Source organism: Phoca vitulina, unplaced genomic scaffold, assembly GCF_004348235.1.
Source record: "Phoca vitulina isolate PV1807 unplaced genomic scaffold, GSC_HSeal_1.0 scaffold62, whole genome shotgun sequence".
NCBI classification, from domain to species: Eukaryota; Metazoa; Chordata; class Mammalia; order Carnivora; family Phocidae; genus Phoca; species Phoca vitulina.
Window position 1 is genome coordinate 3252273 of NW_022589765.1, and position 23756 is coordinate 3276028.

Below are 23756 nucleotides of genomic sequence, written 5' to 3' on the forward strand. Positions count from 1 at the left end.
TTGAAATGACAAAGGGTTTTTATGAGCAGATGTCACTAAAACTAAACGGTGTGTATTTTCTAATTAGTGGCTTTAGGATTTCAAAATCAGACAGGACATTAGGAGACTAGATATAGCTGATGAAAAACAATCATGAACAATGTGGTATTTCCCCAGGGCTTATTATGAATACAGCCTATCCCTCCAACAGCTTTTCAATGCAAATGAACCTGGTGCATTTGGTGAAAATTGCCAAATTTAGAAGATACTAGTTCTAAAGTTCATACCTTAATATATGTGTGGTAGGATTTCTTTCTTTGGTTTACCTCTATTTTCTAAAATTTCTGCCAAACACTTATTTTTAAAACTTTTTTTGTTTTGAAAAGTTGCACAAATAGAACAGAGAATCCTTGCATGTCCTTCACTTAGACTCCTAAAATGTTAATATTTTACATTTGCTTAATCATCCAAGGGTTTTCTTCTGAGATATTTTAGAGTAAGTTGCAACATAATGCCCCATTATCTCTGAATACTCCAGCGAGTATTGTCTTAAACAAAGACTTTCACATTAATCATACTACAAGTATAAAAATCAAGAAATTTACATTGATAAAGTATTATTAATCTATAGATATTCAGATTTTGTCAGTTGTCCCAGTAATACCCTTTTTAGCAAAAGAAAAATGTTCTTTTTCTGGCTGGGGATCAGTTGTCATGTCTGTTTCTATTAATCTGGAGGATTAGTGACTTTGATGATTTTGAAGAGTGCAAGCCAGTAATTTTGTAGACTGTCCCTCTATGGGTTTGTTTGATGTTCCCTTATGATTAAATTCAGGTTATGCGAATTTTGGCGTCATGAATGCTACAAAATTGGTTAGTGTTTTTCTTAGCACCTTATCAGGAGGCACAGAATGCCCATTTCTGGGCGTGCTGATTTTCATCACAATTAGGACGGTATCTGCCATGTTTTCCCACTGTAGTTTTTATTTCGCCTTTGAAATCGTAGTATCTTGGTCGGGAGATACTTTGAGACTCTGTAATGTAAACAAGTTGTTTCTTATGGTAATTGCGCCCCCTAGTTTTGTCTAAGGTTACAGAGGCAGAGGCTGATTACAGTAGGGTGTCAGCACTGGTGGCGGCAAGTGTTTCCAAGGGTCAATTTCTGCTTGTATCCCTTGTATTAGCATGTCTAGCACATAGTAAATGGCTGCTTCTTTCCTGATTAATTTCTTTTATCTCAGCAGTTAGTAGGGTGTATTGTAATTGATCTGCTTATGTTTGTCTTTCCCACAGACTGTGAGCTCGTTGAGGGTAGGCACAATGGCTTATAGCTTCTCTGTCCCCTGTCTAGCACATACTAGGGGCTTGAAAAATACATGTTTGAATTAGTGGCCTGGAGTAGATACTACGGAAGAAGATAAGGGCTATGAGTCGGCCTGGGGATGGCATTTTTCCTGTTCTAAAGGGAAGCTAGGGCAAGGGTTGTAGAGGGCGCGGTCGGCGCAGTCACTCTGCAAAGGAACCCATGGGTCTCAGCCACCGAGTTAGAGGCAAGGCCTCGGGTTTCCGCGGGTGGGGAGGAAAGTGGGGCGGGAAATCGAAAACCGAACTCGCAGCTCCCGGCATTCCCCGTGGGCGGTGCTCCCCTTTGACCCCTCGCTCGCGTGCTACACATCCGGGCCTCTGCTACTAGTGAGGGGAAGATGGCGGCCGCAACTGTGGTGGTTCCCGTAGAGTGGATAAAGAACTGGGAGAAATCAGGGAGAGGCGAATTGTGAGTGTCCGGGCTGGAGGCGGGCGCATGGCCGGGCCGGGCCCGGGCGTCAGCCGTGCTCTCCCATGTGGGGAGAGGTTGTGGGGGGAAGATGTGCCCCCTCCCCCATCCGGGCGGCGGGTGTGGATGGTTGGCTAGGAGTTTCGAACTCGGGGAGGAGAGGTGCTGGTAACCGTCGCCGACCTCCTTCCTTCTCTGGCTTCTCTGAAATCTCTGTTGCCCGCCGTAGGCTGTGTTCCTTTAGTCTCTTAGCAGAACTCCCGTTTCGCCCCTGCGGGTCCCCGCGCTCCCGCTCCGTCTCTTTTTGTCCCCCTCTTCGCTTGAGCTCACTTGGCTCCTTTCTTTTTACGGGGCCGCGCCGGGGGGTTTCGGACTTCCCATCTCTCTGTCCCATTTCTTCACTCTGCGCCCGTTCGACTCTGCAGTTTGGAGCCCGACGCCTCCTTTGCCTGAAGTCCGAGGAGGGCGAACCGTCCCGACTCCCTCCCCTCCTCTCCGCCCGCCGCCGCCGCGGTGCCCGGGGCGTCGCGAAGAGCCCCGCTTGGTACCTCTCTTCCTCCCGGGGAGCGGTCCTTTCGGATTGTCCCGGCCTCGCGCGGCGCCACTGGCCGTGGGAGAAGTATAGCTGGGATTGCCGCTTTCCCCGAAGACCTACCGGCATTTCTTTGCTCCGTTTTTTCACTTTAGAGCCATTTCGGGTTTGATTCAACTTTCGTCATTAAATGTTTCCTAAACCCCATTTTGTCCTGGGACTGCAACTAATTTTGGCAACTCTCCAAGGTTCTCGAGTACCTGGAATAACGCGTTTCCTTTAGTCATAAAACTTGTTTTTTTCCCCCCGGTAATACAGAAAACAGTATTTTGCCATACCCGCGCGGTTTCCTCGCCCAGAATTTCAGTTCGCGCTCTCTCGGAAAGAAAGAAATCGTTTAAGGAGTAAAACCCCAGATTCAAAAACAAATAACTTATTTCTCATTTCTTTCTCTGAATCGCTTTATTAGCTAAAGCTCAACATTGTATGAGATTAACTCTCCTTAGCCATTTTTGCGGTTGTCTTCCCCCCCTACCCCCCAGTCAGTTTAGGTTGCTGGTGCAAAAGATAACGAATCTTTGCAACTTCGTTACTTCGAACGAAACCAGGGGAATGCGTTGCCCGATCTTGCGCGTGTAATATTGCCAGCCTGTATGGCCTCCTCCCCCCCCCCCCCTCCCCCCCCCCCCCCCCCCCCCCCCCCCCCCCCCCCCCCCGCGCGCACTCGCACTGCTTTACGAAGTCTTAACTGTGTGAGCTCTAGAATTGTAATTTCCTGGGTAAGCGGCGGTCTTAGCCACTTAACTAGCTGAGTGACCTTGGGTAAGTTCCTTAACCACTTTGACCGTTTCCCCTTGAGTAAATTGGGATTAATAAGTACTCTACTCAAAGGATTGTTGTGAAGACTAAATAATGCCTGTAAAGCACTTGGCTTATAGTAAGTGCTCAAGTGATAGCTATTAAAAGTAATATTATTCCAATCTTTAGATATTTAAACTTCTCTGGACAGCTCTTGCTCTTAAAGTCCGTACCACCCAGGTTAGCAATTAATTGGTCTTTGACTCTTTCTCCTGCGTACTCTTGTACTCTAACGAATTGAGAGACCCTTGAAGAGTGGCGACTATGTTTCATATTTATTTTGGTTCAACCCTTCCGCCCCCCCTCCCCCGCTCCCACCCCATCTCCCTCTCCCCCTAGATTTTCTAGCATATGCTTAGAGTGAGTGCTTATTGGTTTATTAAATGAGAAGTCTATTCGATAAACATTCATTTTTAACTGTTAGGAACATTTTCCAGATCCTTGTACATGCTATTTAACAAATAGCTATTAAGTTCCTTGTGTGCAGGGAAGGCAGGATGGGAGGTTACCTAACCAAACCATCATTTTCATCTATATTAGATTAGGATAACCTCCCCAAACTGATAAATCAGTTCATTGTTTTGTTTACCTACTTAGTTATTTAGGGCCTGTCATCTTCAGTAGATTGCTCAGCTTCCTCCTTCCAGCTGTTTTTGACAGTTTTATTATTATTACTTTCACCTTAGAATGAGTGGTATTAGGGCTAGGAGGTGAAATTCTGCTTGACTTCTTACCCGCAGTGGTTGGAGAAAAATAGTGATGTAGGAGGTTGAAGTACCTCGTCAAAATGAGATTTTGGATTCACTTTATGTATATTTGCATGATCCATGCTACCCGTATTGTTCCTGAAGAGCTTTTTCAAAACTGTTGTTAGGGCTTATTTGTATGTAGTTATTCCATGGCTTGAGGAATGTAGTTTGAATTACCGTAGATCCAAATCAGTGTAGTCAGTTTTATAATTATATTCTGTTATATGAAGAGAGCATAAGGTGTTAATTGTATGACATAACAAAATGTTTTAAATAGGCAAACACATCACCATCCAGTACTTAGGTTTCATTTATTTGACCTCTTTCCCCTCTTTCAAAACTTTGTTGCATATAGTCTAACTTCAGAGTTCTTGTATCTAGCATTTTCATTTTATTAGAATGAATGGTCTTGTAAATATATTACCAAAAATCCTTTCCTTTCTCTGAAAACAGAGCCTCTTAATTATAAGCCAGCAACTAGAAATGTTAAAAACGAAGGTAATGTGCCAACAAATTATTAGTGAATCCATTTATAGATTTGGCTTTTAGAATATGACCAATATTTAAAATAATATCTTGTGTGGGTTTTTAGTTTTTAACGAGATAAATTAGCAGATGAGATTTAACTTGACTGAAAATTATCTTTTAAAGAAAAATGCATGAAGTATTTCATGAGGTTTTTAGTTCATTTCTTGTCGGTCACTTCTTACCAGTATATTTGGGGAGTTGTAGTCAACTTCAGCCACATAGTGTTAAAGCAACACATGAGATGTATGGGGCATTTAGTAAATTTCAGAGAGGGCAGTTTCTTAATTAAGATTTTCAGTAAGTTGAAAAGCAACTGTATTAAGATGGAAAGTCTTGGCTTTGAAGAATAAGCTTTGTTAGGTAATTATAGGGAAAAGAAAAAACTTTATTTTGCTTGTCTAAGTGGTCAGTCACATACCTAGCTAACCTGTTGTTTCCAGAGATACTGATTATGTTTTTAATGATAAATTATAGAACTCTTAAGGTGATCTTTACCCACAGATACCAAAAGGACAAAGGAGGACTACCAAAACATAATTATTAAGGGTCTTTTCTAGTAACATTTAGAGCTATTCTTAAAAGTTTCACATCTAAATGCAAACTTATGAATTCTGCCACATATGAAAGATAAGGATTTAATCACTTCAATTTTGGAATTAGAGTTTTAGTTTCTTGACAACTTCATATAAGCATAGGACTTGCCATGATTATGCTAATAAACTTGCATGTGCTGGTAGATCCAGTGGTGAATTTTGTTTTTAGTAGAAATCATTAACACAGTGAACTCAACATTTCTTTGTGTCACAAGCAACCTTAATGGAGGGTTTATGTTTCAAGGTCTTAATCTGAAGATGTTAGCCTCATGTCCATACTTGGTCTAATTTTGAAATACCTATATTTGTTGAATATTATCTATTTGTTCCAAGAACTTAATTATATAAAAAATTTACATATCAATTAGAAATTTTTGTTAGATCTCACCTTATTAATTATTGGTCGTTATAATAAGCTTTTAAAATTTAATTGCCAGATGTTTTGATTGCCGTTCTTTTTCTTTTGCTGCTGCTAAATGATTTTACATCTTCCAGAACTTAGCTGAGTGCATTTGGACGTTCATTAAATGTCTGACCTGAATTTTTTGGAGGGAGGTAGGAGGAAGGAGTTTATAGCAAATAATCATTCAAAGAGATTTGTCTTGGTAGTTGAGTCTTTTTTTTTTCTTCAAAAGATGCTCTAAATTCAGCTGAAGTTTTATCTGAAGCCTTTTCTTCATATTTTAGTTTTCATTGGCATTCATTTTCTCATTTTGACCTGTATTCACAAATTAAGAATAAATCTTGGTCCTTTTTCCTGGTAAGAGAAATACATTTTTCAAAAAAATGTATCACTATCAGGAGATTTTCTAGGCTATTGCTTTCTTTGTTAGAAAAATTAAATTATTTTCCAGTGCTTAAATATTAAGGTAGAAAGAGCGCTATTAATGTACTTGTGTGCAGGAACCTTTGTTCTTTTTTAAACATTTCCTGTTCCCTTTCCTCCTCATAAAGTGAATATTTTCATTTTCATAAATGCATGTTTCAAGATAAAACTGCATGCCCAATATTTCATTTTTGTGTTATATTTCTGTTCTGATAATGATAGTAGAGGTAGTACTTTGCTTCACCAAATTTAGCCTTTTTTGTTGTTTTGCTTTTAAGAATTAATTGAAGGACAGATTGACATCAGTGTTTCATATGTGAAGCCAACTTTGAGATGGTGACCATAATCAAGTAGCTCAGGCTTGTGCTGTTTCCTTTTTTACTGGAAAATGGGTTCAAGTAAGGTGGAAAGCTAAATACTCAAGAACTATTCACAAAATACCTCATGAATCCTTGGAGGAATTTAAGACATTCAGTTTAAGTTTCACAGGTCTTTGACAGAATGTAGATTCTGTCTTTGTTCTCAGGGACCTGAGACAGCATCTCCTCCATAATAGCACCAAATTGTTTTAAAAGTGGAAAAACTGGCAAACTCAATTATTTGGAGGTTATGAGAGGAATAAAATAATCACTTAGACTGAGGCAGAATATTTGATTATTTTTTAAGCCACGTTAAAATGGGCAACTGCTGGAGGTAGTTTTGTTTTTTTTTCTTCCTTTATAATTTAGGATAGAGTACTAAAACTGTTTAACGGGTGTGGTAAGACATGCAGTATTCAAAAACAGAATTGTGGTGTTTTTTTTTTTTTAAGATTTTATTTATTTGACAGAGAGCACAAGCCGGGGGAGCGGCAGAGGGAGAGGGAGAAGCAATGTGATGAGGGGCTTGATGTGGGCCTAATCCCAGGACCCTGGGATCATGACCTGAGCTGAAGGTAGACGCTTATCGGACTGAGGCACCCAGAATTGTTTTTTTAAGGATACTTTATGATTGATCTTCTGTTAGTGAATTACTTAGGGAGAAGAGCATGGACAAATCTACTGATTGGGGAAACATTCTTAGCAATTGGTTTAGTTTCCTCCTACAACTAGAGAAGAACTGTTTTATACTAGGGAAATAAAAGTATCTTATGCAGGTGAATTGCCTTATCGTAATAAACCATCAGTGATTCCTTACACAATTTGAGCAAATCTTTGAGATGCTAATTAATAGTTCATGATGACATTATCACCTACATTCTAATGAGTATTTTTGTGGCCTTGTGACTGATAAGATGGAATTATGTTTCAATTATTTCTTGAAATTATGTAACAATGGCTGTACCATTAGATTAGGTGGGATGAGGTGGGAACACTGACATTCCCTCCTCCCCACTGGAAGGATTATTGTGAAAGACATGCTTTAAACTTATTAAAACAAACAGAAAATGAAGCTACTGAAAATGTAAACAAGCATATAATGTTCACCATAAGGAATATTTGACCTTGCTTTTTAGTAGTCTGGATACAAAGGGAAAGATGAGTTACTTGATTCCATTCCATTCTTCTGTCAAAAACCAGTGTTTCCTACTACTACTTTCTAAAGGGAATTGAACCTTTGGGGACAGTGAGAACCACAAGGAATTGTTTTAATACTTTATAACAAATATTGAAGTGATCTTGATATACTTTTTTTTTTTTTAAGATTTTACTTATTTATATGAGCGAGAGAGAGAGAGAGAGAGAGAGAACCAGCGAGAATGAGAGAGCCCAAGGAGGGGGAGCTGCAGAGGGAGAGGGAGAAGCAGGCTCCCTGAGGCCCAACACAGGGCTGGATCCCAGGACCCCGGGATCACAACCTGAGCCAAAGGCAGACACCTAAATGACAGAGCCACCCAGGTGCCCCAACTTTCTTATATATTTACTCTTAACAGAAAAGAGCTACATGGTAGACATTTTTAGGTTACATTTTCTGATGCTAGTCTGAAGCAGATTTTTCTGTGTTGCTTGTTGGAAGGAAGATTGATTTTGTTTTATATTTCAGATAAGCTTGTGGTAGGTTTAACATTTTGAGAAATTAAAAGCTTTACTACTGTTCTCAGCACATTGGAAAGCCTGTCTAGTTCTTCAGGGAAGTAGTTGAAAGTATTTGGGGTCAAACTTAAATCAGTTTATTTTACCATTTATAATGTACTCTCTGAAAATTTCTTTTTGTTTTTTAATAGGAGTTGGTTAAGAAACTAATAACTAAATGAAAATTTCAAACTATGCAGATTTAATTAGTCTCCATTGGCAAGGCCTTTTTATTCTTTGACTTTGAAGATAATTTTGTGAGACCTACGTGTGAATTGTTGATCAAGAAAAGTTTACTTTATTGACTTTAAACAACCTTACTCTGCTCATCATGATGATGGAGTATTGAAATAATCAAAAGACAGAGTGGTGAGCTGCAATAGCATAGATAATCTGCAAAGTAGATAATCTCTCTGTGGGTGATTGTAATGTGGCATAGTTCACTTTAGGTGTGATATAGAGTGATATTCTAGAAGTCTTAAAAATTATTTGTTTTGACTGCGGAAAAAGGATTGCTAGACATAAAAGTAAAAAACACGCATTCATTGGTTTTCTTTTTTGTTAGAGCCTTGTGCAACTTGTAATAAGAATATTTCTTTTTGTAAATTGTGCAATTAAAACAATGCAGAAAATTGCATAAAACTTAAATGTAGAGCTTAAAGAATCAGTGTAATATGCACATCCATGTAACTCACACCCAGGTCAAGACAACTGCCTTCCAGATTGCACACTTTTTACCTCTCCGTGGTAACCATTATCCTGACATTTATGGTTTTCTCTTCCTTGTTTTTATTTACAGTTTTACTACCCTATAAGCTTAAGTTTGTTCTTGAATTTCCTATAAATGGAATCATAGAGGGTGTATTCTCTTGTATCTGGCTGCTTTTGCGCAACATTGTGTCTTGAGGATCCATCAGTACTTTTGCAAGTATTTGCCTTCTTTGATTTTCATAGTTACAAGATGCTCCATTGCATAACTCTACCGTAATTTTGTTTCTTGTGCTACTGATAAACAATTTTGCTGTTTTGAAATTTCAACTGTTACCAACAGCGCCAATGAAACATTCTTATACAAGTATCTTGGTGTATATAAGCATGTGTTTTTGTGGGATATATACTGAAGTGTAGAAAATCGCTGGGTTCTAGATTGTGACTAACTTTAGCTCTACTATAAACTGTGAAGCTATTTCAAAATACACTCCCAAAAGCAGGTGTATGGGAGTTCACCTTGCTTCACATCCTCGCTAACATTTAATATTGTCAGACTTTAAAGGTTTTATTTATTTGTCAGAGAGAGAGAGCACAAGCAGGGGGAGTGGCAGGCAGAGGGGGAAGCAGGCTCCCCGCTGAGCCTGATGTGGGACTCCATCCCAGGACTCTGGGATTATGACCTGAGCCAAAAACAGACGCTTAACGGACTGAGCCACCCAGGCATCCCTAATATTGTCAGACTTTAAATTTTTTGTCAATATTTGTGTAATGGTGTTATATTGGGGCTTATATTTTCATGGGCATCTTTTTTAATTTTAATTTTTTTTAAAGATTTTATTTATTTATTTGTCAGAGAGAGAGAGTGGGCGAGCAAAAGCGCACAAGCAGGGAGAGCGGCAGGCAGAGGGAGAAGGCAGGCCCCCCCGCTGAGTAAGGAGCCCGATGTGGGACTTGATCCCAGGACCTTGGGATCATGACCTGAGCCAAAGGCAGACACTTCACCGACTGAGCCACCCAGGTGTCCCCATGGGCATTTTTTTATATGTTATTGGCCGGTTGGATTTTTGATTTCTTGTGAAAGGCCTCTTTATATTTTTTCTTCCATTTTTCTATTGGATTGTTTGCATTTCTTTCATTGATTGATGGATTTTTAAATTTTTTTAGAAAGATTTTATTTCTTTATTCGTAAGAGACAGAGAGAGAGAGAGAAAGAGGGGGGGGGGCAGAGGGAGAAGCAGGCTCCCCGCTGAGCAGGGAGCCCGATGCGGGACTTGATCTGAGGACCCTGGGACCATGACCTGAGCCGAAGGCAGACGCTTAACCATCTGAGCCACCCAGGCACCCTCTTTCATTGATTTGGAGGGGTTCTTTGTAGAGTCTGTATTTGTGTCCTTTGTGAGTTATAGTGTATATGTGGCAGATATCTTTTACTCTTTGGCTTGCATTTCCATTCTTAAAATGGTGATTTTTGATGAACAGAAGTTATTTTAATGTCAAATTTATTGATCTTTTGCTTTATGATTAGTAGTTTTTTTGTGTTTAAGCAGTCTTTTCCCCATTCCAAGGCAAATGAACTTATCCTCCTATGATCTTCTGGAAACATATTATTTTGCTTTTCATTTTTAAGCCTTACCTAAATGGAGTTGATTTTTATATGTGCTATGAGTAGGGTTTGCAATATATTGTTGTGGATGATGTATATGAAGAAAATCCAGCCTCACACAGATAAATATTTGGCAAAAGGAGGAGAATTTTAATAGTCTTTTCAGGTAATTGTATATATTCTTCTTTGGTATCATGTCAAAATTTGTCAGGTGGTTGTTTCTTAATGGTTTGTTGCAATGCCAAATCCAAAACCACATCAGTGAACTCTTTGTACTATGTTAAAATGCATTTGTCTTTTATTTGAAATCTTTTACCCATGCATTATTTTGCAACATCATGCATTGGTCATTTGGAAAATACTGGTTCCCTGAATGATGCAGCTCTTCCAAATATTGACACAGTACATTGTATTAAATTAAAAAAACCCCACATTCTTTAGTATCATCACTGAACTAATCAGGAAAGTTTTTATGAATTGGGAATTAGTCAAGTCCATGGTGGCAGCTGTAAGTTTTTCACTATTTGGATTTTTGTTTGAAACCTCACATTTTGCCATTGGCATCACATACTCTCAGTTGTTTTCCTTGAAGTGACTGGCTCAGTTGGTTCATTTTTGAGAAAACGCCTGCCAAAGACCCAAGTCTGAATAACCATTGTTTGTCAGTTGTTCTTTCAAGTAAAAATGGCATTTTATGAAAAAGCAGCTAGCTTAGCTCACAATTTAAACAGTTGCTTAAGTGATTTTCCTGGAGACAACTACAGTATTTTGGTGTGTGGCAGAAATGCTTTATGTGTACCTTCCATTTTGTCACATAGAATATTAAAATACATGTTCTTAAAAAAAAAAAAGGACGTGTTCTCAGGGCTCAGGATTTAATTAAATTAATATTTTTTTTACTACTTCATCAAGCACATTTTTTTTATTGTAGATAAAAACACATAACGAGATCAGCCTTACCAAATTTTTTTTTTTTTTTTTTTTTTTTTTAAAGATTTTATTTATTTATTTGAGAGAGAGAATGAGATAGAGAGAGAGCATGAGAGGGGGGAAGGTCAGAGGGAGAAGCAGACTCCCTGCTGAGCAGGGAGCCCGATGCAGGACTCGATCCCGGGACTCCGGGATCATGACCTGAGCCGAAGGCAGTCGCTTAACCAACTGAGCCACCCAGGCGCCCCAGCCTTACCAAATTTTTAAGTGAACAGTACCATATTGTTAAAGATAAGCACAATGTTGTACAATAGATCTCTGGATCTTTTTCGTCTTGTGTAACTGAAGTTTTATACCCATTGAATAGCAACTCCCCATTTCTCTTTTCCTCTAGTCCCTGGCAACCATTGAAATTACACTTTTTGCTTCTATGAATTTGACTCCCTTAGATATACCTCATATAAGCAGAATTGTGCAGTATTTATGCTTCTGTGATTGACTTATTTCACTTTGCATACTGTCCTCAAGGCTCATCTATGTTGTAGTATATGACAGGAATTCCTTCTTACAGCTGAAGGAATATTCAGTTGTATGTATATGCCACATTTTCTTTATACATTCATCTGTTGATGTGCATTTAGGTTGTTTCTACCTTTTGGCTATTGTGAATAATGCTGCAGTGAACATGGGAGTGCAAATAGCTCTTTGAAATCCTGATTTTAACTCTTGTGAATAAATACCCAGACGTGGGATTGCTGGATTGTAGTTCTATTTTTAATTTCTTGAGGAACTTCCATACTGCTACCCGTAGTTGCTGCACCATTTTACATTTCCACCAACAATTCACAAGGATTCTGGTTTCTCCTCCCCAGCACTTGTTATTTTCTTTTTTTTTTTTTAAAGAATTAATTTTTGACAGCAGTTTTAGGTTAACCGAAAAATAGAGAAGAAGGTACAGAGATTTCCCATTTACCCCTTGCCCCCACACATGCATAGCTATCTTCTTTATTTTCAACATTCCCCACCAGAGTGGTACCTTTATTGTTACAGTTGGTGAATCTACGTTGACATATCACAATCACCCAAAGTTCATAGTTTACCTTTGACTTCATTCTTGGTGTTGTATATTCTGTGGGTTTGTATAAATGTGTACTGATATGTATCCTCTGTTATAGTATCAGAGTATTTCCCCTGCCCTAAGTATCCTCTGTGTTGTTTGTTCATCTCTCTGGCTACCTCCAACCCCTGGCAACCACTGATCTTTTCACTCTCTCCATAGTTTTGCCTTTTCCAAAATGTCATATAGTTGGGAATATATACTATATAGCTTTTTCAGATTGGTTTCTTTCACTTAGTAATATGCATTTAAGGTTCCCCCATCTTTTTTCATGGCTTGAATGCTCATTTCTGTTCAGTACTGAATAATAGCATAGTGTAGATGTATCATTTTATCCATTCACCTACTGAAGTACATCTTGGTTGCTTCCAGGTTTTGGCAATTATGAATAAAGCTGCTGTAAACATCTATGTGTAGGTTTTTGTGTGGACATAAGTTTTCACTTCTTTTGGGTAAATACCAAGGAGTGAGATTGCTGGATCATATGGGTAAATACCAAGGAGTGAGATTGCTGGATCATAAGGTTAGAGTATGTTTAGTTTTATAAGCCACCAAACTGTTCCAATGTGGCTGTACCATTTTTCATTTCCACCAGTAATGATTGAGAGTTCCTGTTGTGCCACATCCTTAATAGCATTCAGTATTGGCGGTTTTCCAGATTTTGGCAATTCTAATAGGTGTGTAGTGGTATCTTGTTTTAATTTGCATTTCCCTGATGACATATAATGTAAGGCATCTTTTCATATGCTTATTTTGCCATCTGTATATCTTTGGTGAAATGTCTGTTAAGGTCTTTTGCCCATTTTTAAATTGAAGTTTTTTTTTTTATTGAATTTTAAGAGTTCTTTGTATATTTTGGATAACTCCTTTATCAGGTGTTCTGTTTCTGTTTTTTTTTTATAATGGCCATCCTTACAGAAGTAATACCTGTGGTTTTGATTTACATTTCTCTTGATAAGTGATGTTGTACATCTTTTCATATAACTATTGGCCATTTGTATGTCTGCTTTGGAGAAATGTGTTCAAGTTCTTTGCCCATTTTTTAATTGGCTTGTTTTTTTGCTATTGAATTATAGATGTTCCTTATATATTTTGGATATTAACCCCTTATCAGGTATATGGTTTGCATATATTTTCTTCCATTCCATAGGTTGCCTTTTCATTCTGTTTCCTTTGCTGTGCATACAATTTTTAGCTTGATGTCCTACTTGTCTGTTTTTCCTTTTGTTGTCATAGCCAAGAAATCATTGCCAAGACTAATGTCATAAAGCTTTTCTCTTAGGAATGCCACAGTTTTGGATCTTAAGTTTATGTATTTAATCCATTTTGAGTTGGTTTTTGCATGATATAAGTGTCCAATTTCATTCTTTTGCATGTGATTATCCATAAATGCTTTTGAACTCCTCTGTTTATTTTTCAGTTCAGTTATTAGCTTTTTTTTTTTTTTCTTTAAGTAGGCTCCATGCCCAATATGGGGTCAAACTCACGACTCTGAGATCAGGAGTTTCATGGTCTACTGACTGAGCCAGCCAGGGACCCCAGTTATTACATTCTTTAGCTCCAGAATTTGTTCGGTTCCTTTTAAATATTTTCTGTCCTTTTGTTGAAAATCTCATATTATTGTTGCATTTTCCTGAGCTCATTGAGCATCTTTATGATGGTTATTTTAGATTCTTTGTCAGGTAACTCATGTATCTCTAATTCTTTAGGGTCAGTTTTTGGAGACCCATTTTGTTCCTCTTATTGAGCCGTCTTCCCTGTTTCTTCACGTTCTTTTTTTTTTTTTTTAAAGATTTTATTTATTCATTTTAGACACAGAGAGAGAGAGCATGAGCAGGGGAGAAGCAGAGGGAGAAGGAGAAGCAGGCTCCCCGCCGAGCCAGGAGCCCAATGTGGGGCTCGATCCCAGGACCCTGGGATCATGATCTGAGCTGAAGGCAGACGTCCAACCATCTGAGCCACCCAGGCGCCCCTCTTTACGTTCTTTTTAATTTTGTGTTTGTATGATTATATTTGCAAAAACACTCCTCTCTCCCAGTCTTTATGGACCTGCTTAGTACAGGGAAAAGCCTTTACCAATCAGCCTGGCTATAGATTCTGGGGGCTTCTCAAACCTTTTCTCTGGATGTGTCTTTTGGATTTATGTGTGTAGATTCCACATTAAAGGAATTTTCCAGTTTCTTTTTTTCAGAAGCTTGTACTCTTTTGTATCCTTTGGTGTCCATCTGTTGTACTCTGGGTCCTATGAAGTAGCAGCATACCACCCAGCTCTTTTTTGTTCTTGGTGGTCCCTAGGCAGCTAGAGTAGGTTGGATGCTGTCACTGCCCTAGGTCAGTCTAAACAGAAACTAGTCCTTCAGGCAGTCCCCCCAAAAGCTGGAATGTTGGATATTCTTTCTCCCCTGAGGGAGAGGTTGCTGAGCTGTATTGGTTTCTGTTTGTTGTAATATGGATTCTCTGAATCTGCAGCTTGCCACCCAGCTTTTTGTTGTGTTGTCAGCAGGCCTCAGGCACCTAGGGTATGCAAGGTCCTGTCTGTGCTCCAAGATGTTCAGGAAAGAAACTAATTCCTCAGGCAGCGCCTACCCCAAGTCAGAATGTTAGATATAAAGTCCAGTCTTCTCTTTCATCCTTAGGGGGAATTTGGGAGCTGGGAGGTTTTTTTCCTAATTGTGTGGTGCTGTGCCAGGAGGAAGGACTGTGGTGAAAGGGTGACATGAATTTTCCTGCTGGCTTTGATGCAGTTGGTTTAGTGCTCACCTGGTGTGCAGGAGCTTCTTAACCGGTTTCTGAATTTCTCATGATGGGAATTGGTATGTGTATTGTTGTTGAGTTGGTGTTTCTTTGGGAGGAAGGAAAACGTGGGACTTCCTGTTCTGCCATCTTGCTGATGCCACTCCCATCAAGTACCTTCTTAAGTGAAACTGGCTTTTGTTTTGTGAATGATCATGAAAAATAGTTTGGTGACATCTTACACGGGACTGGCTTTATTCTTTCCTTTGATTTCTTTCTTTTTTTTTTTTTTTAAAGGTTGATTTGAGAGAGAGAGAGCGAGCATGCACACGTGGGTTGGGGGAGAGGCAGAGGGGGAGAATCCCAAGCAGACTCTCCACTGACCAGAGAGTCCAATGTGGGGCTCAATCTCAGAACCCATGAGATCATGACCTGAGCCAAAATCAAGAGTCCGACGTGCAACCAACTGAACCACCCAGGTGTCCCTCTTTCCTTTGATTTCTTGGTCACGGAGAATCAATGAAGCAGTTTGGTGCAAGTGCCTTGATATGTGCTAAGGTGCCAGCAGTCTTTCCTTCCTTTTCTTTTGAACGGTTAGTGCAGGGGCGCCTGGGTGGCTCAGTTGGTTAAGCGTTGGACTCTCGATTTCGGCTCAGGTCATGATCTCTCAGGGTTGTGAGATCGAGCCCCATGTAGGGCTTCAAGCAGGGTGTGGAGCCTGCTGAGAATTCTCTCTCCTCCCTCTGCCCCTTCCCCCTCTAAGAAAAAAAAGAAATGAACTGTTAGTGTAAATGTTAATACTGCAAAAAAGGGAAATGAAGTCTTAGTATTATTATGAATATGGTTTTGACCTTGCAGAACTCTAGAAAGTGTCTTGGGGATCAGGGGTTCATGAACCACATTGTCAGAACTGCTACTTTACCAAATTATAACGGTTCCTTTCTGTTCCTATTTTTAAGTCTTTTTAAAAAAGTAGTGAATGGATGTTGAATTTTGTCAAATGTCTTTTATGCATCTGTTGAAGTCGTGTGATTTTTAAAAGTCAGTTTAATGTGGTGAATTAATTTGAACCAACTTCGTGTATTTGGGATAAACCCACATAAGTCTTGATGTATTTCAATATTTCCATTTATCTATATATTTAATACTGCACATGTTTAAATACCACAAGACACTATTATTGTTATCAGTTAATACTCTTTTAGAATCACCCATATACTTGCCACTTTTTCCTCATTTCTTGCTTCAACTCCAAAGTTCTCTCTGGAATAACTTTTATTCTGCCTAAAAAATGTCCTTAAGTGTTTATTTTAGTGTGTGAATCAGTTATTTGTCTGAACTTCAGTCCTTATTTTGCCTTTTCTTGGAACTTGGAACTGTTTTTTGGGTATAGAATTTTAGGTGGGCAAATACTTTGTTGTAGCACTTTGGATGTATCTTTCAGCTATCTTTTGCATTCAGTGTTCTGGTTGAGAAGTCCTGAAGATACTGTCTTTTTTCCCTCAGGTGCTTAACTGATTTTGTCTTTGGTTTTCTCTAGCTTTATTATGATGTGTCCAGTTGTGGATTTTACTTCAGTTCTAGAAAACTGAATTCTTGGCTATTATTTCTTCAAAAATTGTTTTTGTCCCTGTTCTCTCTTCTCTCTGGAATTCCAGTTAAGCATACCTCTTTTCACTGTATTGTGTATATCTATCCTTCTTTACAGTATTTAAATTAATCTAATGAAGAGGTATTTAAAATATAAGTTTTTTTTTCAACTTTCAGTTTTTTTGTTTTTAAACTTTATTATTGGAAAAAAATCTCAAACAGATGAGAAGGTATTCAGAATACTAATGAAATCATCCATCAGTCAGCTTTGCTAGTTCTCAACTGCTGGCCAATCTTGTTTCACCTAATACCCCACACCCATTTTCCCATTCTCATTTTATCCATGAATATTTCAGTATTATCTTTTAAAGATACATTTTTATAAAATTTATAAAATCATTTTTTTGAAGATTTATTTGAGAGAGAGAGCATGAGAGCGAGCGAGCTGGGGGGAGGGGCAGAGTGAGAGGGAGAAACTCAAGCAGACTCCCTGACGAGCGCAGAGCCCACGTGGGGCTTGATCTCATGACCCTTAGGTCAGACCTGAGCCGAAACCAAGAGTCAGATGCTTTAACTGACTGCACCACCCAGGCGCCCCCAAAGTTTATAAGATCTCTATAAAATACTCTAGTTGACTCAGAAATATTAATTTTAAAAATACTTGAAAAAAAAAATACTTGTTTGAAACAGGATCCAAACACTGTGATTGATGTATCTCTCAAGCCTTTTTTAACCTGAGGATTCCCCGGCATCTTTAATTTTTTCTTGCAGTGTATTTGTTGAAGAGACTGGGTCATTGTCTGTACGGTTTCCCACAGTTCGAATTTAGGTTCATGGCTTTTTTTTTTTTCTTTCTTCTTAAAGACAACTTCATAGGTGGGTGGTGTATTCTTTCATCAGGATTAGGACACACAAAATGTTTGATTGTCTCTTCTTGTGATGTAAACAGTTATTGATAGATGTTTAGATCCTTTAATTTATTAGGGATCTTTAAATGGTGTTGTTCTTCTGTCATTCCTTTCTTTATTAGCTGAAATACTTCAGTACAGAGACATTTCTTTTTTTTTTTTGTAGTTTTTAATTTTATTATATTATGTTAGTCACCATACAATACATCATTAGTTTTTGATGTAGTGATCCATGATCCATTGTTTTCGTATAACACCCAGTGCTCCATGCAGTACGTGCCCTCCTTAATACCCATCACCGGGCTAACCAATCCCCCCACCCCCCCCCCTCAAGAACCCTGTTTGTTTCTCAGGTCCATAGTCTCTCATGGTTCATCTCTCCCTCCAATTCCCCCCCGCCCCATTTTTCCCTTCCTTCTCCTAATGTCCTCCATATTATTCCTTATGTTCCACAAATAAGTGAAACCATATGATAATTGACTTTCTCTGCTTGACTTATTTCGCTTAGCATAATCTCCTCCAGTCCCATCCATGTTGATGTAAAAGTTGGGTATTCATCTTTTCTGATGGCTGAGTAATATTCCATTGTATATATGGACCACATCTCCTTTATCCATTCATCTGTTGAAGGGCATCTCGGCTCTTTCCACAGTTTGGCTATTGCGGACATTGCTGCTATGAACATTGGGGTGCATATGGCCCTTCTTTTCACTACATCTGTGTCTTTGGGGTAAATACCCAGGAGTGCAATTGCTGGGTCATAGGGTAGCTCTATTTTTAAATTTTTGAGGCACCTCCACACTGTTTTCCAAAGTGGCTGTACCAACTTGCATTCCCACCAACAGTGTAAGAGGGTTCCCCTTTCTCCACAACCTCTCCAACATTTGTTGTTTCTTTCCCTGTCCATTTTTGCCATTCTAACTGGTGTAAGGTGGTATCTCAATGTGGTTTTGATTTGGATTTCCCTGATGGCTAATGATGATGAACATTTTTTCATGTGTCTGTTAGCCATTTGTATGTCTTCTTCAGAGAAGTGTCTTTTCATCTCTTCTGCCCACTTTTTGACTTGATTATTTGTTTTTTGGGTGTTGAGTTTGAGAAGTTCTTTATAGATCTTGGATACCAGCCCTTTATCTGTAGTGTCATTTGCAGATATCTTCTCCCATTCTGTGGGTTGCCTCTTTGTTTTGTTGACTGTTTCCTTTGCTGTGCAGAAGCTTTTTATCTTGATGAAGTCCCAAAAGTTCATTTTTGCTTTTGTCTCACTAGCTTTTGGAGATGTATCTTGAAAGAAGTTGCTGTGGCCGATGTCAAAGAGGTTACTGCCTATGTTCTCCTCTAGGATTTTGATGGATTCCTGTCTCACATTGAGGTCTTTCATCCACTTTGAGTTTATCTTTGTGAGTGGTGTTAGAGAATGGTCGAGTTTCATTCTTCTGCATGTGGCTGTCCAATTTTCCCAGCACCATTTATTGAAGAGGCTGTCTTTTTCCCATTGCATGTTTTTTCCTGCTTTGTCAAAGATTATTTGACCATAGAGTTGAGGGTCCATATCTGGGTTCTCTATTCTGTTCCATTGGTCTGTATGTCTGTTTTTGTGCCAGTACCATGCTGTCTTGGTGATCACTGATTTGTAATATAGCTTGAAATCGGGCAACGTGATGCCCCCAGCTTTGTTTTTCTTTTTCAACATCTCCTTGGTGATTCGGGGTCTTTTCTGATTCCATACAAATTTTAGGATTGTTTGTTCCAGCACTTGGAAAAATGTCATTGGAATTTTGATCGGGATGGCATTGAAGGTATAGATTGCTCTGGGTAGCATAGACATTTTAACAGTGTTTATTCTTCCGATCCATGAGCATGGAATATTTTTCCATCTTTTTGTGTCTTCTTCAATTTCTTTCATGAGTGTTTTGTAGTTCCTAGAGTATAGATCCTTTACCTCTTTGGTTAGGTTTATTCCGAGGTATCTTACGGTTTTTGGTGCTATTGTAAATGGAATCGTTTCTTTAATTTCTCTTTCTACAGTTGTGTTGTTAGTGTATAAGAAAGCAACTGATTTCTGTGCATTGATTTTGTACCCTGCCACATTACTGAATTGCTGGATGAGTTCTAGTAATTTGGGGGTGGAGTCTTTTGGGTTTTCCACATAAAGTATCATGTCGTCTGCGAAAAGAGAGAGTTTGACTTCTTCTTCGCCAATTTGAATACCTTTTATTTCTTTTTGTTGTCTGATTGCTGTTGCTAGGACTTCTAGTACTATGTTGAACAACAGTGGTGAGAGTGGGCACCCTTGACGTGTTCCTGATCTTAAGGGAAAGGCTCTCAGCTTTTCCCCATTGAGGATGATATTCACTGTGGGTTTTTCATAGATGGATTTTATGAGCTTGAGGAATGTTCCCTCTATCCCTATACTCTGGAGAGTTTTAATCAGGAAAGGATGTTGTATTTTGTCAAATGCTTTTTCTGCATCAATTGAGAGGACCATATGGTTCTTCTCCCTCCTCTTATTAATGTGTTCTATCACATTGATTGATTTGCGAATGTTGAACCACCCTTGCATCCCGGGGATAAATCCCACTTGGTCGTGATGGATGATCCTTTTAATGTATTGTTGGATCCTATTAGCTAGGATTTTGTTGAGGATTTTGGAATCCATATTCATCAGTACAGAGACATTTCTTAACAATTATTGGCTCATGTGTGAAAGGCAGATGAAGTGTTTTTTATTCATTTCCAGTTTTCAAAAATAATGAATTGATTTACTAGCATCCTCCAGTTCTGACCAATTAGGGTTTTTAGGTTTGTTTTATTCTCATTATAAACTAATGGACTTAAACGCATCTGATACGTTTCCAAATATTTTTAGTTGATATAATTTGCTCTCTAAGGGTCATCTATATTAGGATTGGAAATGAATGCAGATTATTTCTATTTTATTCTAGTTTGCATTTATGCCGGATCCTCAGTGAAAATAAAAGCCATGATAGTTCAACTTACAGAGGTAAGACTTTTAAAAGTATCATAGCTATTATTTTTGGCTTGGTCAAAATTAATAGATGTTCTGTTTTCCATTAAATTGTTATGAATGAAAAACAAAAGCTGTGAGATAGTTCACATTATATAAAGCCTTTATATGAGTATATTACCGTTAGGATTAAAACTGTAGTTACAGTAAGACTATATATTTCTGTATATAGATGTTTGATCTGCATAAGAGTCATGTATTGCTTGGCTTTTATCGTTGTGACATGGTATATTTGGCCAAATATCAGCAGTTGCTAGCTGTATTAAAAATTATACAGGCTAGCTATCAGTCATAAACAGAAGAGAAAAGCTAGTATGGAAAAACTATTCAGATTTTGTTTGCACTAGGAAATTTCCAGAAACTGAGGTGGTGTTTTTACTAAAGCTGGTTATGTTTAGGTAGTATCTGGGGATCTTATTAAAGGCAGTTGTCATGGAAAACATTAAAAGCAAAGGAGTTGTTTACTGCATATCACAAGTATGATTTATTAAGTAAGATGTAATTAAACAGGATGTAAATTTTAATTTTAAAGGCTTTTACTATTTAGCATTTATTAATTTAAAATTAGTCATTTGGATTTAGAAAAGGAGGGGCAAAAACAAAAGCAATTATATCTAGTAAGATTAAAGCATTTTCATATGTAGCTTTCACTGAGGGTAGAACCCATAACAGTTTTTTCAATTTAGAAAAAATAATTTATAACTACTAATCTATTTTAAATAAAAAATGATTAAATAAAAATTCATTATAGTTATTTAAATTATGCCTTTGTGAATAGAAGATTAAAAACAATGTTTTTCTATAGATTTACTTTTGTTTTATAAAAAATAAATATTAATATGATTAAGATTTTTAAAGAACATTTGAATTTTTGAGTGGAAGCATTTTTTTAACAAATGAGCCTCTTTTTTTTTTTTTTTTTTGTCATTTGGGTAAGACCTGTTTTAAGACTTAACATTCCTAGCCTGCACCCCCACTTATTTTCCAATTTATCCTACTTATAAAGTTGCATGATCTTTCATAAAGATTTCTGAGGTTGTTATAATGCCTTTTCTTTTGAATAAGTCAGTTGGCTGCCAGAATTGTAAGAAAGTAAAGAAAGACTCCTTCCTAAAAGCACTTGGATACTTAACTTTTTTTCTTCCCTATGTTTAAAACAAGTTTATAACTTCTCAGTTAACTTTGATCTTGTCTGTGATTGAAATCTTATGTGGGTAAAATAAGAGAAAGAATTTTCAGAAAACTAAATAGTGTAACACAGGATGATTACTCTTCAGTTTTAAATGGGACTGTATGGATCTTTAATAACTACCAGATTATTGTTAATTTGCATGGTTGTTCTGATTCATGTATGAAACCAAAAATAGTTATGAGCGTGGCCTCATTGACATAATTGCCAATGCTCTCTTTCACCTGCCTTTGCCTGCTTCCTCAATACATACGTTCTTTGGCTGGTATCTGCCAACAGTCAAGCTTTGGTCTAAGGGCTCCAGTTGGTATTCCATGCAGAAAGCTAACTGAAATGTCATTTCTTCAGAATTTCCTTTGTTCTGTCTTAGGGGGATTGAGTTTGGGTAGTGTTCCCTGAGCCCTTTCCCTTTCTGCCCCTCCCTTCCCAGTTTCCTTTGCTCACACTACTTCTCCTTTTTATAAGTCCCTTCCCCCCAATAAAATGATATTGTAATGATGGCTGATAAACAGGAGTAGTCCTGACATAACCAAGAACTAGTGTCTTTAGTGGTCAAATCCCACAAAGAATGTCTAAGAATCTCTAGAAGTCCCTTTTACTTGTGGCTGCCCTTAAAACTACTTTTTCTGAGGGGCGCCTGGCCTGCTTAGTTGGAAGAACATGCAGCTCTTGATTTCCAGGTCATGAGTTTGAGCCCCACATTGAGTGTAGAGAATACTAAAAATAAACAAGGGAAAAACCCTACTTTTTCTGAAATGTTAGCATTAAGATAAAATCTTTTATTTATTTTTGTGTATAATTATAAGGTTTGCTAAGTTTTTCTCCATGTTGTAAATGTAATGTTTTTCAACTTTAGTATAGATTTTACAGAATTTTGTGGGGTTAGCCTTGGTAGTCTTAAAGTACCACTTATTGTTTCTATGGCTAAAATATAGTAGATGTTCCTAACCACTTAAATGGGCATTTAAAAACATGTGAATTGGGGACTGCCTTTGCTCTTTTGTGGATAACATTGTGATTGTTTTCATGTCACTTAGTGTTAGCAAAATGACCTGGGCTATTTGTTCTCTGTTTTAATCTCCTTCTCTGATTAAGATTAGAATTTCCTCAGCTCCTATGAGTCCATATTCTTCTGGGAATTTAGTTTATGTTGTTCAGCTGTTTTGTCCTTCCAAGAGTGCTTTTTTTTTTTTCCTAACTTAGTTATCTGGATAACTTTAATTTTATTTATTTATTTTAGAGGTAGCACACACTTGAGTGGGGGGAGGGGCAGAGCAAGGGGGAGAAGCAGACTCCCCACTGAGTGTGGAGCCCAATGCGATGCGGGGCTCAATTCCATGAGCCTGAGATCCTGACCTGAGCCGAAATCAAGTCGGACGCTTAACCAACTGAGCCACCCAGGTGTTCCTAGTTCTTAATTTTTTTAAAGATTTTATTTTTAAGTAATCTCTACACCTAAGATGGGCTCGGACCCACAACCCCGCCGAGATCAAGAGTTGTATGCTCCACTGACTGAGCCAGCCAGGTATCTCTGGATAATTTTAAAAATGAGTGTTGTTTGTTGTAAAAGCATTTTATTAATGGAAATTGAAAGCATGAAATTGACCTCATTTCTACCATACTAACAAATAGAAATTTTTTCCTTTGCATTTTAGCTTTTATATAGTTTATTATAAGCATAATGAAGGCATATTTATGAAAAAGGTATAGAATATGTTTAATAATGAATTCTTCATTAGGAATTGGGATACTCTGGCTGTATTTCTTTTTTTTTTTTAATTTTTTAATTTTAAAGATTTATTTGAGAGAGAGAGTGAGAGAGGGAGCACAAGTTGGGGGAGGGAGAGGGAGAAGCAGACTCCCTACTGGGCAGGGAGCCCGACGTGGGGCTCAATCCCAGGGCCCCGGGATCATGACCTGAGCTGAAGGCAGACGCTTAACTGACTGAGCCACCCGGGCTCCCTCTGGCTATATTTCTTTAGCAAATAATTTAATGGACAAATTTATTTCATTGTAAAATAATTGTAAATTAATAAAATTGTAAATAAGGTTGTTTA

The 23756-nt window shown here is 38.1% G+C and overlaps 1 protein-coding gene across 10 annotated transcripts in view; it reads left to right on the forward strand.

Annotated features, from left to right (window-relative positions):
- Positions 1–1622: 1622 nt before the first annotated feature.
- The window catches only part of THOC2 (THO complex 2), a 116833-nt gene continuing 94699 nt past the window's right edge, over positions 1623–23756 (forward strand). For 6 of the 10 annotated variants that reach the window (XM_032391336.1, XM_032391339.1, XM_032391337.1 and 3 more), the window contains exons 1-2: positions 1663–1753; positions 20428–20486. In XM_032391336.1, coding sequence (XP_032247227.1) covers positions 1683–1753; positions 20428–20486 — 130 coding nt within the window. In that variant the 5' untranslated portion in view covers positions 1663–1682. Of the gene's footprint in view, positions 1754–20427; positions 20487–23756 lie in introns of all 10 variants that reach the window. The other 4 variants (XM_032391342.1, XM_032391344.1, XM_032391345.1 and 1 more) reach the window with 1 other exon arrangement.